This window comes from Salvia splendens, chromosome 18 (genome assembly GCF_004379255.2).
Source record: "Salvia splendens isolate huo1 chromosome 18, SspV2, whole genome shotgun sequence".
NCBI lineage: Eukaryota > Viridiplantae > Streptophyta > Magnoliopsida > Lamiales > Lamiaceae > Salvia > Salvia splendens.
In genome coordinates this window covers 9,184,793-9,203,005 of record NC_056049.1, presented here as the reverse complement: position 1 = coordinate 9,203,005, position 18,213 = coordinate 9,184,793, and the positions used below count along the sequence as shown (strand labels likewise).

The 18,213-nt window shown below is 44.8% G+C and overlaps 2 protein-coding genes across 2 annotated transcripts; both read right to left on the bottom strand.

Annotated features, from left to right (window-relative positions):
• Positions 1 to 912: 912 nt before the first annotated feature.
• On the bottom strand, positions 913 to 2,822 carry LOC121776704 (probable serine/threonine-protein kinase At1g54610). The gene is made up of 4 exons (XM_042173884.1): positions 2,523 to 2,822; positions 2,035 to 2,307; positions 1,393 to 1,932; positions 913 to 1,305 (listed from the first exon to the last, which is right to left on the bottom strand). Exons 1-4 carry the CDS (start codon positions 2,820 to 2,822, stop codon positions 913 to 915), a joined length of 1,506 nt encoding a protein of 501 aa, XP_042029818.1.
• A 959-nt stretch (positions 2,823 to 3,781) lies between these two features.
• LOC121776394 lies at positions 3,782 to 17,948 on the bottom strand. Its single transcript, XM_042173568.1, has 3 exons — positions 17,576 to 17,948; positions 6,136 to 6,216; positions 3,782 to 4,249 (listed from the first exon to the last, which is right to left on the bottom strand). Exons 1-3 carry the CDS (start codon positions 17,732 to 17,734, stop codon positions 3,869 to 3,871), a joined length of 621 nt encoding a protein of 206 aa, XP_042029502.1. The 5' UTR covers positions 17,735 to 17,948; the 3' UTR covers positions 3,782 to 3,868.
• Positions 17,949 to 18,213: the final 265 nt, after the last annotated feature.

Below are 18,213 nucleotides of genomic sequence, written 5' to 3'. Positions count from 1 at the left end.
GGTTTTTTTTATTTTCTGTTACATAAATAATAGTGATTTTTCCATTATACTATTACGACAGTGTTTATATCGCAATATGTAATCTAAAGCTTGGTGTAGTTCTAGTTATATGAGGTTGATCTCAAATTAAAAAATACTAACTACATACTGGAGTTGATTGTTATGAATGATTGTGTTTATATTGAATCTACATTCTACAACACAGTTATAAGAAAAAAACTATTAAAAGAATAAAATAAGTATGTAGGAAAAGAATATTGTTAAAGAAAAATAAAGGGTAAATTGTCTAATTAATAGTAATTCACAAGAGATGGTCAAATTCATACTTTTCAAAATCTAAAAATTAAATCACGAAAAGATGAAAATTTCACAATTATCTCATCTACATCCTTTCCAGCGAAATATGCAATGATATGTCGGTCAATTTTAAATACGTCACTCATCATATAAACATGTACTTTCACAATTATCCCATCTTTCCTGATTAATTTATTTGAATTTTTATTTTCCCAAACTCCATTTTCCTGTTATTCAAGGTATAAATGAATTTTCTCATTAATTTTTTCACATTTTAAATTGATCATATTTATGGTTTTGATTGGAGTAGTAAATTATTAACGCTGAATATATGCGAATGTCTTTATTTTATCATCATGTTCTAAATTTGAGGATTTTTTTTATCATTTTAATTCTACTTTGACTATAAATGAGTTGTGAGTTAAAATATGTAAATTGTGCTAGGGTGTATAAAGAGAAAAAACGTACGAGAAGATGCTGGAGAAAAGGAAAATATGTACTTGAAAATATATATTTGATGATGTAGTAACAATACTAGTAGTGCAAGATGTAGTAAGAAAGTAAGAGATACAACAACATCCATGATTTTTAAGTTTACATAATTATTGATACTAATCAAGCCAAAGAGGGTGGTGATTCATGATCGTGATGGTCTAAGCCAAGCAACTTTGAGATGTTATTGAGATCAAGATCTCGAAAATCGATGTGCGAGAGCGAACGTCGGTAGAGGCCGGAGTTGCTCTCCTTGAGGTGATTAGCAGCTTCGGTTAACGAGGCGAGAAGCAGCGGATAATTCTTTAAGTTTTTCAGAGCATTCGGGTGCGCCTCGGTTTTCGCAGCGCGGTTGTGGAGAGCACGGAAAGCCGCCGGAGTGGGAGATGGCGGCGGGCTCGACGAGCTACTCTCCGTTTCCTGTTTGGCATATGCTTCTTCTTTAGTGAATGTGACCTTTCTTTGACGGTTGGTTAGAGCAGTTGGGGCACATGGCAAGGGACTCGCTACAAAGAACTGCAATTTTGGGGCATCAGACATTAACCACTTTATCATTAGGCCAATATACGCACATTTATTTGTTTGTACTCTATTGGTACTGACCTCGTCTCTGAGGGCTGCAGATGCAGATCCTCTGATGGCGGGGTCAAGGGATAGAAGTCTACTCAGAAGGCCAAGAGCGGATTTAGGAAAACGCGGGAATGCCTCCTCCAAGTTGGCCTTGTACTGTTGTGGTGGCCGGAAGGTTGCAGGTGGCTTCACCGTCTTCCAATACTCCTCTGACGGCGATCCACACAGCTTGAAAATCCTATGTAGTTGTTCAATCTCATTGCGGCCGGGCATGATAGGCCGCTTCACAAACATCTCGGCCAGGGTGCACCCGGCGCTCCATAGATCAATGCCAACGCCATAATCCGTGGCGCCAAGAAGTAACTCTGGAGCTCTGTACCACAGTGTCACCACCCGGCTTGTTAAAGGCCGCCGCTGCTTATTCTTGTAACAATTTGCTAGCCCAAAATCCGCAATTTTGAGCACTCCATCTTTATCGATCAACAGATTAGAGCCTTTTATGTCGCGATGCAATATTCCCTTGTCGTGGCAATGCTGCAGCCCCGATAGGAGTTGCATCATGTAGCACTTTGCCTGTAGATTTAGCGCGTGTTTGATAGGGAAGATAAATAAACTAAATATGATAAGAACACACATTTTACGTCATTTTTAGTCATATAACTTCATCATAGTGACCTGAGGCTCGGTGAGTCGAGAGATGACTTTGGTCAAGTCGGAAGGCATGAAATCGAACACCAAATAGAGGCTATATTGCATTCTTGAAGTTGCTATCCCTTCAAGCTTGATTATGTTGGGATGATCAAGCTTCTTCAGTATTATGATCTCCCTTGCCATGAATTTCACACTCTCAGGCTCCGACGTGTCCAATCGCACCTTCTTTAGCGCCACGATCTTTCCGGTCCCTTTATCACGCGCCTTGTACACGTTGCTATACGTTCCATGTCCTACCTGATGATCATATATTCATGAATCGGAATCCTGATGCATATTGATACAAAGGCAAGAATTTCAAGGAACATTTGGAACATTTTGTTTCTGATTACAAAAGCTACCAATCCATATTATAAAGGCCTAGTAATTAATTCCTATGTTGAAATAATTTTTATTTCTGAGTTTGCATGTTATCGTTACTCTGTATATTTAATATATATTGATATACGAACCTTTGCTAGCTTATCATATGAATCGGCGGTTTTGGGAACCAAGCCGGCCAAAGCATCCGGCTTGACATTCTCAACGAGCCATCTCGGCCATCCATCCACCGTGGTCGTGGTCTCATCAACGGCCACGATCTTCTTCACCGAGATCCTCTGGGAACCGTGCTTCCTCTCGCTCTCCCTGCTGATCCTCCTCTCTTCCGCTTCTTCCCTCTCGACTCTCATGTAGCTTCCGTCCCTTTTCAGCCTCTCGAGCGTCGCAGTGCGCGCGGGGCTGTATGTTCCCTTGCCTTGAACGCACCCCATTAATGCGGCGGCGAATCTCCGAGTAAGGGCTTCGGTTATTCCGAGGAATGTGGGTGTCGATAGTGACTAACTGACTATGATCATGAGATGATGATAATGATAATATGCGAGGGAAGTAAAAAACAGCTATAGCCGGCGATGCAATAATGCTAAGTAATTTCCGCCAATTAACCAAGAAATATACCAAGAATTGTATGCATCATTGATTATTTATTATTTTTTGTTTGGCTATGTTAGGCAAATATTTGAAAATTTGGATTTTCACAATGTGTACAAGATTTATTTGCGTATTTATGCAAGTTTTCTATAGATTTGTAATTGTTTTTATCTTTGCGTTTAAGAGATATGTTATAAGTGTTTGTGTTTCATTTAAACTAACTAAATTAGTGTTATATTTAAAATTGGGGTTAGGGTTTACATTAGTTCAAATTTATAGTTTGAACTCTCTCGTCCCACTACAACTGATGAATTTCTTTTCGATACGAGATTTAAGAAAATATTATATATTGAGTTAAAGTGTAGAGAATAAAGTATGAGAGATGAAAAAATAAAAGAGATAAAATAAAGTATAAGAGAGCTAATGTTTTGGTTTTAGCTAAAAGTAAAATTGATTATTTATAGTGGGACAATTCAAAATGGAAAGTCGACCACTTGTAGGTTGGAGGGAATAGTACATTTTTGTTATAGGAATTATGTCTTTATGTGTAAATTTGTATAAGGGCGTACAAATTTGACTAATCCTGTTAGATCGGATTTGCGAATTAAGGCCGAAAGTCTTCCAACGGATGACAAAGAGTGAACCCATGACCTCACCACAGCTTCGCACTGCCAACTGCGCTAGAGCCTGTTGTTATCTTTATTTTAAAATAGTTACGTTAGCTGGATTAATGTTATTCCTATTATAATATTCGACGAAAAATAATAAATAGCAACATGAAAAGACACCTCCAAGATGAATAAAATTCACTTGCACTTAATTCAATCTTGTTCACATTTTTGGGTTAGAGTAGAGAGTGCTTGCTTGACTCTCTAGCGGGCAGATGAATCTAGTAAGGAGAGTCGTGGCCAGGGCTGTCAGCGTGCATCTCCATCGAGGTATCGTTAGAGCTAGGGGGGTTAAGATCTCTGGTTTGGTTGCCGCTATTATCATTGCACCGTACAGCGTTGTTGCTTGCATACTGGCTGCCTTGCGACGGGTGGTAATGCTGGAGGCTACGACGAACGGGACTGGAGAGGGCGTTAGAGAATACAGTGTTTTTAGGTTGGTCTGAGCTGCCGGATCGCAATCCTTGTCCAGCAGCGGAAGGACCAAATACATTTGAAGATAGTGGGATTCCTGTATGAGCTGATTGCATTGCAGTTTGAGAAAGTTGCTGAGTGAGGAGTGGCAGAGAAGGAGTCTCGTCCGTCCCAAAATCGAGTTCGTTCTGCAAATTTTCAAAGTTGCACTAAGATTTTAGTAAGTGGAACATAGAAGAGTCCTGCAATGTTGCAGCAATTGAAACATAGGGGCAAAGTAACATGATACATCATAGATTATCCATTTTGATAGTTTCCAAATGATAATGAGACATGCAGTTCCACAGAAATAGATTTTGCCACAATTTTAGACTGAAATATTAGCGTCAGATTTGAGTATGACAAAAAACATGGATTAACCAAGGCTCACGTACAAATTACGAAACACGAGAAAAATAATTAGGCCCCTATTATCATATCAGCCAACATGCAGACAGTATTGTTTGGGGCACAGGGTGCACCAGGGGATGGTTAGGTACAAACTCAGGGCGTGGGGAGACGCGGTGCAGTAACAGTTGAAAATTTTAATAACAGACAAAAAAAATTTAGGTGAATGAAGAATTGAATATATTGGTAATTAACCATTAATTTAATGCAACAAAGAGCCTAATAATGAATCTGACTGCGACTGTACCCAATAAAGATAACACAATTTATTACTCTCTCAGTCCCATGGCTAGTGAGACACTCCTTTTGAGCACATATTTTGGTAGTGTTGTTTAGTGATTAAATAAAGAGAATAAAGTAGAAGGCAGAAAAAAGTAGGAGAGAGGATAAAGTAAGAGAGAGTAGTATTGCTTTTTGCCAATAAAAGAAATGCATCACGTTAGTTGGGACGGCCCAACGGGAATACAACTCACTTTACGTGGGCAAAGAGAGTACTACAGAGAATAGTTTGAGAATGCATATATTCTCTTTACCTTCTCAAAAAGGTAAATATACTTTCTTAAGTGAACTCCAAGGGAAGAAGAAGAATTCAAAAAGTCAAAACAAAAATAACTACCATATTTACCTTTAGTGTGGAGAAGTGGTTCTTCAAAAGTGAAGAAGGTATAATACGTTCTCAAATACCCTTCCCATTGGAGAAGGAGTTTTACAAAGAAGAGGTTATGGTAGTTATTTCCCTTTACCTCTCTATTTATCTCCTCCTTTGGAGAGGGAGAAGGAGAGGGAGCATTGGTAAATATGGCAGTTATTTGTCTCTACCACTTGTGCTTCTAGTGCCACCAGCAAACCAAGGGATAGGAAAAAGAAGAGGTAGAAAGGGGCGGAATGGAGGCCAAAATAAAAGGAAATATAGAGAGAACAATATGATGGTCCAAGAAGCGAAAAGTGAATTGAGGTTCAGACAAACATCAAATTGTCTAATGAAACAATAGCTACAAAACGAATACTATCACTTGAGTCGCTTCAAAACCAGTTTCCACAAATTGTAGTGTACTGATATCTACAATGGGAATTTGATGACCTACATAACATTCTAATACAGAACGGTAAGCTTGCCACGTCCTCATCTCGCCATTTCCACAAAACAAACAACCAATCAAATACCATTTACCTGAGTCTATTATCTCAACAATTATTATAGCTTTCTATAAAGTATCCATCCTAGTCCAGGTTAACAAAAGATCCAAAATTTTGCTGAAAATGAATATACTATTAACTGAAGTTTATAATTAGTTGTAAACTCATTAACATTGTACAAAGATGACTGGTTGCATTATTCATCAGGTCATACTTCATAGCAGTACATAAGAATCAATTTAACAGGAAACTACATATACTACTTGACATCCCTGTGGATTTTGCCTATTCAATGATACAATTCAAGAAACAAAGTTAAACATAATCAAAAAAATTCTTCATTGACAACATGCATTACATTTTTACCAATACTCCAAAAGGAAGAGTAGAAAAAATGTGCACAAAGCCTGGTTTCAAAACCAGGCGACTTTTAAACGGGCATAGAAATACGATGTACAATCGCAACTTATATCATAGAAAAAGGAGAGACCTGCACATAGGCGAGTATGTCACCGGGCATCACTCTAATACCATTTTCTTGCTGCCTCAAAAGCCAGCTATAAAGCTTCTCCTACAACCACAAAACAGATTAAGATGGGTTCAAAACAAGGCAAACGCATTATATACACACCACATATTGAGAAAAACGCGACTGATGGGGTGCGTACTAAACAAGCCCAACAGCAATGACGGCCCATCAGCCCAAAGCCCAAGGAAGAGTATGAGTTCGGCATTACCAAAGAGTTCGGCCTCAGCCTACAGCTCGGTAAAACCCAACCTATCAAGCTCTACTCTCAGATCGGCAACCAAAGCAGGAGTATGAGTTCGGCATTACCAAAGAGTTCGGCCTCAGCCTACAGCTCGGTAAAAGCCAACCAATCAAGCTCTGCTCTCAGGTCGGCATCAAGCTCTACTCAAAGATCGGCAACCAAAGCAGTTCGGTCTCAGTATTCGACCGAACAAGGAGTTAGTGGACCCATACAGGATGTCCAACGCACCCACTACCACGTGGTGTCAACTCAGGCCACGATCGTAGGCCATGACCTACGCTACATCCACGATCTTAGGCCATGACCTACACGACATCCACGACTTAGGGTGGAGATGCAAGCCACGATCTTAGTTCCATATATAAATAGAACTTAGATCTGATAGGAGGAGGTTAGAATCTCTCTAGAGAAAAAGTCATATAGCAAGTCTGTGTTGTAAGCTGTAATTCGCAGATCAAGCAATACAAACCTGCCCCCATTTCTTCCCGTGGACGTAGATTTACCTCAGTAAATCGAACCACGTAAAATTTCCGTGTCGTAATTTATTTTTACGAGCATTCATCATCATCAATAATTCGCGGATTCATCACTGGCGCCGTCTGTGGGAAACAGAGAACCAAATTTGTGATAAAGCGAATTTTTGACCATTTTTTCCACCCAAAAAATGCATACCAGATCGCAGAGTACCCGTATTCCTGCCCGTGAGAACCAGGAGGAAGCCAATCCATCCCATAGGTCTGGAAAACAGCCTAGGGATAAATCCACCACCAGTTCTCATGGCCCAGCAGCCCGATTTGAACGAGGCTGTCAAGCTGTTTTTGGCTGAAAAGCAGGAGGAATTCTTAACCTTCCTGCAAAAAAGCCAAAAGCAGCCGGAGACGAAAACGGCGGATTCTCCCTCTCCCTCCATACGAGACAGTCACTACCGCAGTAGTGTCATGTCTTCCAGGAGAAAGAATCCTCGGTACCGGAATCACAGGAGAACTCCATCTCCTCCATACCGAAGAAATGTCGGGTTCGCCGTGTACGGAGCATTGAGGACTCCGTTCTCGGACGATATTACCCGAACTCCCCTACCACAGAACTACCGAACTCCGTCGATAACCTATGACGGACTCGTGGATCCTCATGATTTCTTGGGACGCTATCAATATAACATGGCGAACCAGGGTCTCAACGAGGTCCACATGTGCAAGCTGTTTCCCGAGCTGCTCATCGGGAACGCAAGAAGGTGGTTCGATAGCCTCCCCCAAGGCAGCATTAGATCTTACCGAGATCTAATGGATGCATTCCATAGGAGGTTCTTTCAGAAAGCGGAAGTCCGAATCACTTCGGCTCAGCTGCTTTCCATTCGTCAAGGTCGCGACGAAAAAATCAGCGACTTTATGACAAGATTCCACAAGGAATGCCTGCAAGTAGACGATCTCAACGATCTGCTTGTCATCTCGGCATTCCAAAATGGAATCCTGCCCGGAGCTCTCTACAGGAAGCTCGTTGAGTGCGGTCCGCAGACAGCTCAGGAAATGTGGGACATTGCGGACCAGTACTCCCGGGCCGATGAGGCAGACCGTCGCAAACGGTCGTTAGACAGCTCATCGTCCCGAGGAGACAGAAGGAAGCCCGATCATAGCGATCAGGGGCATCCTCGCCGGACTCCATTTGAAAGAATTCAAAAGGCTCCGGTACAAGACAGATTGGGACCCCGTCTCAATCCCGAGAAGCCGCCCGCTCAGTTCGTACCGCTGAACAAGCCGAGAGCGGAAATTTTCGAACTGCACTCTGACCTGTTCGAAAAGCCAAAGCGGATGACGAAATCAGCCGCGCGCCGACCCCGGGATAACTACTGCTCCTACCATCAAGACCACGGTCACGATACCGAGGAGTGCAGAAACTTGGCTGCAGGTATCGATGTTCTTGTGAAGGCAGGGACATTGAAAAAATACCAAAGCAAGCAGTCAAAGAAGAATAAAAAGCAGAGAGGTGCGAACTGCGCTCCTCAAGATCCGAAAAGGCAGCCGGATCCCGAAGACGATGACGAGCCGCAATATGATGGAGTAATCCAGACTATCGACGCTCTCCCTGCCGGGAAGACCAAGTCGTCCCTGAAGTCAGAGCGCAGAGGCTCCAATCGAGAGGAGCCAACGCATAAAAGGCTGAAGCAGGACGAAGTGATTACGTTCTCGGATGCTGATCCCGTCCCGGCCATCTCTCCTCACCAAGACGCCATTGTCATCCAAGCCGGAGTGGCAAACAAACTAATCCACAGGGTGTTTGTGGATACAGGAGCGTCGGTTAGCATTCTTTTTAAAGAGTGCTTCGACAAACTAGAAGTGGACCCAGCTCGGCTCAGTCCGGCTCCGCTTCCCCTGAAGAGCTTCACCCAGGAGGACACCCGCCCTGAAGGTATTATCAGCCTTCCGATCACGGTGGGGAAAGCGCCTACTAGCTCCAGTACGATGATTGAGTTCTTTGTGGTAAAAGCTCGGTCTCCGTACAACATCATCCTGGGAAGAGACTGGCTCAACGCAGTTCGGGCCGTTTGCTCTACTTATCATCTCACCATCAAGCTCCCCACTAAAGGGGGGATAGCGGTCATCCGAGGTGATCAAAAGAGAGCAAAAGAGTGTCTGCAGATTGCGCTTAAAAGTGCCGAGCAATCAGATCGGCATCATCAAGCATAGCAATCACAGCAGCCGGAGTCAGAGGCAAGCGAAATTACCGAAGTCACACCAGAGCCGAACTCAATGACCGTTCAGTTATACGAAGATGATCCATCCAGAACGGTCAAGATCGGTTTCGCGGGAACGCCTCTACTCCGAGAAAAGACCATCCAGCTCCTCAAGGAGTACAAAGATGTCTTTGCATGGTCTCCGTTGGACATGACCGGAGTGCCCTCTGAGGTAATCACTCATCGGTTAAATATTGATCCATCAGTCCGGCCTATAAAACAGAAGCAAAGACTCTTTGCGGCAGAAAGAAATCAAGTCATCCATGACGAAGTCCGCCAATTACTGAGAGCGGATGTGTTATTCGAAGTGAAGTATCCTTCGTGGGTGGCCAATCCTGTCATGATCAAGAAAAAGGAAGGAGGATGGCGGATGTGCATAGATTTCACCGATCTAAATAAGCACTGTCCCAAAGATTGCTATCCCCTTCCGAACATAGATAAAAAAGTAGAAGCTTTGATCGGCTTCGAAATTTTCTGTTTTCTTGATTTATACAAAGGCTACCACCAAGTCTTAATGGATGAGATTGATGCTTCAAAAACGGCCTTCATTACTGATTTCGGCATTTTCGCTTTTAAAAAGATGCCATTCGGTTTAAAGAATGCCGGAGCCACTTATCAAAGGATGGTAGACAAGCTTTTTCGGCACCTGATTGGAAAGGAGGTCGAAGTGTATGTTGACGATATAGTCGTCAAAAGCAAAAGCACTTCGGAGTACGAGCACAACCTCAAGTCCACTCTCAACGTGCTCAAGAAAGCCAACCTCAAACTTAATCCCCAAAAGTGTACCTTTTTGGTAGATTCGGGAAAGTTTCTGGGTTGTTGGGTTTCAAAGGACGGACTCAAGGCAAACCCCTCAAAAGTTCAAGTCGTTCAGAACATGGCAATGCCGAAGTCCATACATGACGTGCAAAGGCTAACCGGATGTCTAGCCGCACTGAATCGATTCCTTTCCCAAGCAGCCGAAAAGCAACTGCCGTTCTTCAAGGTGTTGAAAAAGGCACCAAAGTTCGAGTGGGGAGCCGAGCAGAAAAAGGCCTTTGACGAGCTCAAAAGTTACCTAGCCGAGCTTCCTATTCTCTCTGCTCCAACCGAAGCCGAAGTAATATTCTTATACTTAGCGGCATCGGATCAAACCATCAGCGCGGTGCTTGTACGAGAAGAAGGCCTAAAGCAGCTTCCCATCTATTTTACAAGCCGAGCATTAAGAGGTCCAGAAACCAGGTATCAACCTCTGGAAAAGATTGCTCTGGCATTAGTAAATGCAGCAAGGAGACTGCGGCCATACTTCTATGCTCACAAGGTATGCGTCTTAACTGATCTGCCACTTCGGCAAGTGTTGACCAAACCAGAAGCATCAGGCAGAATCGCCAAGTGGGCTATAGAGTTGGGAGAGCACACAATTGAATATCTACCTCGGAAAGCCATCAAGGGACAAGCCTTGGCAGATTTTCTTGCAGAAGCAAAGTTCGATCAAGCAATTCCTGTTATTGCCGAACAGAAGAATTCTGCCAATGCCGAGCTAGCACAGCCCTTGGAATCCGAAGTAGAGCCGCCGGACTGCTGGAGCGGATTCGTAGATGGAGCTTCAAACAAAATGGGAAGTGGAGCTGGTATTTTACTTGTCGCTCCCGACGGACACGAGGTAACCTACTCACTTCGGTTTCTATTCCCCACTACTAATAATGAAGCCGAGTACGAAGCCCTCCTGGCCGGACTCCAGTTAGCGCAAAGTCTGCTCGTCAAATCTCTCAAAGTCCATTGTGATTCACAAGTCATAGTAAATCACATGTTGGGTACAAGTGAAGCTCGTGACGAGAGAATGAAGAAGTATTTGGACAAAGCGCAAAACATCAGCCGAAGTTTCTCCTATTTTCGGATAATCCGCATTCCCAGAGCGGAAAATAGCCGAGCAGATACCTTAAGTAAGTTGGCCTCAGATCCGAGCTCAAAGGTGGAAGAATTAATGCATCGAAGCATTGATGAAGCCGAGGTACATTCAGTATCCAGCTCGCCGAACTGGATGACGCCGATCTTGCGGTATCTGGATCAAGGACAATTGCCCGAGGATAAGAGAGAAGCTCGGAAGATCACGTGCCGAGCACTTCGGTACGAACTTCATGAAGGAGTCCTCTTTAGAAAGTCTTACCTCCAGCCGTTGTTGCGGTGCGTAGGACCAGAAGAGACGGACTACATCCTCAGAGAAGTTCATGAAGGATCGTGCGGTAGCCACATCGGAGCCAGAGCTTTAGCTACAAAAGTTCTGAGATGGGGATATTATTGGCCAACCATGGTACAAGAGGCAGTGCAGCTCGTCAAGAAGTGTACGAAGTGCCAAATTCATGCAAATGTCCCAAGGATGCCGCAGACCGATCTATACACTATGCAAAGCCCTTGGCCTTTCATGCAATGGGGCATAGACATAGTGGGACCACTTCCTCAAGCTCCTCGGCAAATGAAATTCCTTATCGTTGCCGTGGACTACTTCACGAAGTGGGTGGAGGCTGAACCATTAGCTACGATAACGAGTTCAAAGGCATTGGACTTCGTCTGGAAGAACATAGTGTGCCGATTTGGCATACCCCACATCCTCATCTCGGATAATGGGACTCAGTTCACCGACAAGACGTTCAAGAATTGGTGCCAAGAGCTGAACATTCAACAGCGGTTCACTTCGGTCTCCCATCCCCAAGCAAACGGACAAACGGAAGTAACGAACCGGATTCTGGTGAAAGGGTTAAAAGCTCGGTTAGAACAAGCCAAAGGACAATGGGTAGAAAATCTCCCTCAAGTCCTATGGTCCTACCGAACTACACCAAAAACCTCCAACGGTGAAACTCCGTATAGTCTGGTGTACGGCACTGAAGCCGTAATTCCGGTGGAGATCGGCGTACCCAGTCCCCGAACTCTAAATTTCTCCTCAGAAATGAATGACGACGGACTGAGAGCAGAACTAGATCTCGCCGAAGAAAGAAGAGAATTGGCGTGCATAAAAGCAGCCAAGTATAAGGAGCAAGTAGCCCGGTATTATAACCAAAGGGTGAAAAAGCTTCAATTTCAAGTGGGAGATCTCGTCTTGAGAAACAACGAAGTAAGCCGAGCAGAAAAGCTGGGCAAACTCGAACCCACATGGGAGGGTCCATATCGGGTGTCAGAAGTCCTCGGCAAAGGGTCTTATAAATTGACTCACATGTCAGGAGAACAAGTACCCCGAACCTGGCACATCTCCAACCTCAAGAAGTTCCACTTGTAAGAGACAGTCCGGTCAGTCCGTCTCGTGTCTAGTTCGGTCATAGGGGTATATGTTTTTATTTGTTTGTTTCTTACTTGCACCTTTTACTTGTCGTTTTATAAAAGGTTTAAAGTCTTTTTCTTTCGTCTTTTTCATTTTTTCCCTATGTGTTTTGTCTCTATGTGCTTGTCGTCTCTTACAAATGGTACCAAGGTATATCGTTCTTTAAAGACTGATCCCCTTTTTAGATCGATTATTAAAGACTATTGTGAGTCCAAGCTTCTAAGGAGGATATAAGACCACAAGTCAGCTTAACAAGCAGTCCGTCTGAAACGAACTGCAATAAGCCAACGATTGTGAGTCCAAGCTTCCAAGGAGGATACAAGACCGCAATTCAGCTTAACAAGCACTTCGTCTGAAACGAACTGCAATAAGGGAAAGTCCGATCCACGCGATAAACCTCGCCGAATTAGGACGACCAAGTTCGGTCAAAGAAGTTTACCTCATAAGACCGGGGACGACCATGTCTGGTCAAAGAGGTTTACTGCATAAGACCACTTCGGTTAACTGGGAAAGTCCGATCCACGCGATAAAACTCGCCGAATTAGGACAAGGGAAAGTTCGATCCCGGCGACAAAAATCGCCAAATTAGAACACAAACCAAGTCGGGTCAAAGATGTTTATTTCATAAGACCAAAGACGAGTCCGGTCAAAGATGTTTATTTCATCAGACCAAAGACGAGTCCGGTCAAAGATGTTTATTTCATCAGACCAAAGACGAGTCCGGTCAAAGATGTTTATTTCATCAGACCAAAGACGAGTCCGGTCAAAGATGTTTATTTCATCAGACCAAAGACGAGTCCGGTCAAAGAAGTTTACTTCATAAGACCAAGGACCAAGTCCGGTCAAAGAAGTTTACTTCATAAGACCGAGGACAAGTACGATGAAATTTTTTCGCTAAGCTGTAAATACAGTGTTAGAAGCGAAAACAAAATTTCATTTTTCAAATCTTGTTCGGCATACAACTCAGCTACCCTACAAAATGGCGTTACGCTATTACAAAGGACTATTCTACTGTCCAGGGTTGCTGAAGTTAAGCCACCTATCTGCAAAATCCTCTGGAAGCCGAGTTCGGTTGTTCCGAGCAGATGAAGAATAAGCAGGTCGACGAGATGCTATCCTCGACCCAACGCCTCTTCCCCGAGCCCGAGAAGTCCTAACACCTCGGCGATGAAGAGTCTCTGCAATAATCATCTGCTGATCTTGCTCGCTCATAGTCACAACTCCTCGGCGAATTTCAGTCCGTCCCTGTCTTGACGATTCCGGTTGCTCCTGAGCCCGTTCTCGTCTTGACGTTTCCGGCTGTTCCGGAGTTCGTTGTTGACTGGAAGTAGGATTTTGAACAAGGGAACCAGAGGCTTGATCTGGAGTGCGAGCATCTGTTGGCACAATATGCCGAAGGAATCTTTCTATGGAGGGGCGCCGAGAAAGAACAATGTCGTACCGAGAAGCCCAGCGCCGTAATGATTTCACAACTTGTTGGCAAGCCGAGCTCTCCAGCGCATTGTTCCTCCGGAGTACATGATATTCCTCCCACAGTTCGTCAACTCGACTCTGAACATCTGATATGGTCAATCCCCCGCGCACACGGATGTAATCCTCGTACGCAGTCCTCTCAGCAACGGTCGTATTCAGCTCGGCCTCCAGATCCTTCTTATCGGACTCTAAGTCCTTATTATCGGCCTCCAGCTTCACTAAACGAGCCAGAAGCTCGTCATTCTTCGTCTGATCGGCTATAGCTCTTTTCTCAGCTTCGTCTAAAGCCGAAGAGTACAGCCGTTTCCAGTGAAGTATCTCCATCTCCTTGAGTACAAAGCAACTATATTAGTTCGGCAGCTGTACCGGGCAGATAGTAAAATACAACAGGAGTAAAGGCGAGTACGAAAAGCTATACGAAGACAAGTGTAGAGAATTTTTCATTCACAAGGAAAATTTTTTACACTAGGAGGGCTTCAAGGCCATTTTACAAGGAAGAAACCAGAGTAAGAGAAGGGAGACGAAATCATACTCCGCCAGCTTCGTCTCCGGCTCCTCGCTCTGGTTCAGCTACCTCAGCCTCGGCCTCGCGTCCTGCCGGCCTCGCCTCCGCCTCCTGATCGGCTTCCTTCTCCGGATGCCCGGCCCGCTCGACTTCGGCCTCCGGCTCCAGCGGCTCGGCCTCACCCTCTCCGTTGTAAGTCGAAGCGGGTGAAACGGGTCCCACGGAGGCAAAGATGGCCTCCAGGTTCTCGTCCCGATCAGCTCGACAACTCCGGACTCGGTCTGCAGAAAGCAGGACCGAGGATGAAGCGAGCTCCTCAAGGAGCGGCAGATTCTGAAGCCGAGCTGCTATCTCTCGGCTGTACAGAGGCAGCACGACGTCGGCCCCCTGCTCGCCCTTATCGGTAATTAGCCTTACCAGACTACCGACAAAGGCCGAGAACTGGCTGCTCAAAAAGAGTTTCTCCGTGTAAACACGGAGAGCCTCCCCCTGGGCAGCCACGGCGGCAGCCTCCTTCTGAGCCTCCCGGTGCTTCGTCTGCTCTTGCAGGATGATGAGCTGGTTTTTGGCTGACCGGGCTTCATCCTGAGCCGATATCCTAGCAGCTCGGGCCCTCTCAAATTTGGCCTCAGCCTGTTCGGCCAGACTACGAGCAAGATGCAACTCCTTCTGCATCTCCTCGTAGTCGTGGGATGCTTTGGAGAGCTCCACGGAGACGAGCTTGGCTCTCTGAAGATGAACAAGGAAAAAACTCAACAGAATGGCCATAAAAAAATGTGGAAAAGAAGCCAAGTCAGAAAGCTTACCTCCACAAAATTCGTCGGCCATTGAAAAGGCTCAGGGACGTGTTCCGGGATGTCTGCAACCACCTCGGAGATGACCAGGTCTTTCCCCGGCACTCTTGGGGACTCATGAAATTTCCCCTTCCCTTTAGCCGAATACGACTCCGGCTCTTTCGGATCCGAAGAAGAGGTTTTTTGCCTCTTCGGATCCTTCTCGGCTTCAGACGCCGAGCGAGGGGCTCTCTGCCTCTCCGGCTCCACAAGCTCGGAGGACTTTCGGATAGCCTTATTCAGCATGTACACTGCCAAAAAGCAAGAAAGCAAGGTTAGTTTTCTTCGCTAAAGCAGTAGAGCATAAAGATAAAGAGAAATCCTCACCCTCGGCCTCTTCGTCCGAAGACGAGATGTCGAACACGACGTCGCCCTTGACGAGCTCAGACTCCGTGTATTGTTTCCTAACTATGGGAATCTTGTTGAGCTCGCCATCGAGCTCGTCCAACGGTTCAGGCCGAGGGTGACGGATAACGGACTTCGGCCCTCTCCAGGGAAAACTAGGAGCCGCGGTCCTATCATAGTAGAAGAAGCGGTTTTGCCACTTCGGCCACTTCGTTTTACAAAAGGCCCTAAAGGGCTGTACAGGGATCAAGTAAAACCAAGACCCCTTCCTCTTAAATTGAAAGAATTTAAGGATCGCCTTCAAAGACAAATCCCTTCCTAACCTACGGAGTTCGGCAGCAAAGGCCGACAAGTGCCTCCAAGAGTTCGGAGTCACCTGGCCTAAAGGAAGCTGAAAAAAATCTAGTAAATCTATAAAGGCAGAAGGGAGGGGGAAACGAAGCCCGCATTCTAAGCAGGCCTCGTACACGGTGGCGTAACCCTCCGGCGGGGAGTCAGCCCTATGATCACCGTCAGGTACCACCGCCTTCCCCCCAGGAAAAAAGTATTTTTCGGGTAGGGACATCACAGTATCCTTACTCAAAATACTATGGAAATACTCTACGGTCTTCTCCCCGGACTCTTTCCGGCCAGAAGACCCCTTACCGCCTCTCCTAACGCTACCCGACTCCGAAGAAGAAGAAGAAGACATTTTTCTTACTTTTTGAAGGTGAAGAAAGTCTGAAGAAATTCTTGAAAGCGGAGAGAGAATCTTCGCAAAAAAGAGAGAGTGCAGAAGAAGCAGTCGCAAAAGTGCTTCAATGATGAAGAAAGGAGGTATTTATCAGGTTCGGCGAAGATTTCAAAATCGTCGCACCGTTTCGAATCCCACCTTTTCAGGATTCAACGGCCGGATTTTACTGTCGCATTTAATGCAGTCACGCGCAAGGCACGTCCCCTGACATCAGCCTCCCCCTTGCCTTTATCCAGAATGCCGAAGTGACTCACTTCTCCGAAGTGATTCACTTCGCCCTTCGGGGGGGGTAGTGATGGGGTGCGTACTAAACAAGCCCAACAGCAATGACGGCCCATCAGCCCAAAGCCCAAGGAAGAGTATGAGTTCGGCATTACCAAAGAGTTCGGCCTCAGCCTACAGCTCGGTAAAAGCCAACCTATCAAGCTCTACTCTCAGATCGGCAACCAAAGCAGGAGTATGAGTTCGGCATTACCAAAGAGTTCGGCCTCAGCCTACAGCTCGGTAAAAGCCAACCAATCAAGCTCTGCTCTCAGGTCGGCATCAAGCTCTACTCAAAGATCGGCAACCAAAGCAGTTCGGTCTCAGTATTCGACCGAACAAGGAGTTAGTGGACCCATACAGGATGTCCAACGCACCCACTACCACGTGGTGTCAACTCAGGCCACGATCGTAGGCCATGACCTACGCTACATCCACGATCTTAGGCCATGACCTACACGACATCCACGACTTAGGGTGGAGATGCAAGCCACGATCTTAGTTCCATATATAAATAGAACTTAGATCTGATAGGAGGAGGTTAGAATCTCTCTAGAGAAAAAGTCATATAGCAAGTCTGTGTTGTAAGCTGTAATTCGCAGATCAAGCAATACAAACCTGCCCCCATTTCTTCCCGTGGACGTAGATTTACCTCAGTAAATCGAACCACGTAAAATTTCCGTGTCGTAATTTATTTTTACGAGCATTCATCATCATCAATAATTCGCGGATTCATCAGCGACATTTCAGAAATCAATTCAACAAAATTCAATAAAATAAAATAAAATCCCAAAAGCATACAATTGAGCTGAAATAATCACATAATCGATTATGCAAACATTAGCCTAGGAAATTATCAATCATGAAAAGGAGACTCGAGCCAAAAATCCTCCACTCCTTCAGCTCAATCGCTGGAGACAAACAGCCATAAAATCGAATCACCGATATACAAAATGAAAGAAAGAGCCACCGAAAGGGGGGAAAACAAACCATGGCGTGTCGCTCGCCGGCGTGGAAGGAGAGGCGCTGGTGGTTGACTGCCTGCGAATAGAGCTGCGAGAGGGAGTTGGCGGCGCCGCAGAAGGCGGTGTACATGCCTCGATCCACCTCGTCCAGCCGCGTCGCGTCGGATTTCCTCTTCTTCGCCATTCGCAATAAAAAAAAGTCAAAAAAGGGAAACTCCGAAATGGAAAATCGAATTTGTTCCTTCGTCGCTTGGATTGTGCGGAAAGGAAACCCTAAGATTTGGTGGACGGTGCGTGGGCAGTGCGTGTAAATTTGGGGTAAAATTTATATGCAAAATGGCGTGGTTTTGATTCCAACAAGGAAGGTGGAATGGAGAAGGAAACCGCAGATTTTTATACGCGGGGCTTTCGGTTTCGTGAATTTGGTTCAATTTCTTCTCTTTTTATATTTATCTTTTCAAATAGTTTTATTAAATTTCATTTTCACTTAACATGAATTATAAAAATATAAACTATAATAAACGAAAAAATTAGTTAATTTTTATATACTATGTAGTATTAATTTTATGTGAATAATAATTATGGATGGTTGTACGTAATAATATACTAGCTACTACTAAAATATGGATGGTTGTACATAATACTAGCAACTTCTAAACCTAA

Bases quoted from the DNA above. Each gene is read 5' to 3' on its own strand.
- LOC121776394 (XM_042173568.1), bottom strand. From the start codon at position 17,734: ATGGCGAAGAAGAGGAAATCCGACGCGACGCGGCTGGACGAGGTGGAT. The intron at 6,217-17,575 runs GTTTGTTTTCCC...TTGTGGTTGTAG, and splicing joins CCGGCGAGCGACACGCCATG to GAGAAGCTTTATAGCTGGCT. The intron at 4,250-6,135 runs GTCTCTCCTTTT...GAAAATTTGCAG, and splicing joins ACATACTCGCCTATGTGCAG to AACGAACTCGATTTTGGGAC.
- LOC121776704 (XM_042173884.1), bottom strand. From the start codon at position 2,822: ATGGGGTGCGTTCAAGGCAAGGGAACATACAGCCCCGCGCGCACTGCG. The intron at 1,933-2,034 runs GTCACTATGATG...CTAAATCTACAG, and splicing joins CTCGACTCACCGAGCCTCAG to GCAAAGTGCTACATGATGCA. The intron at 1,306-1,392 runs GTCAGTACCAAT...CCAAAATTGCAG, and splicing joins CTGCAGCCCTCAGAGACGAG to TTCTTTGTAGCGAGTCCCTT.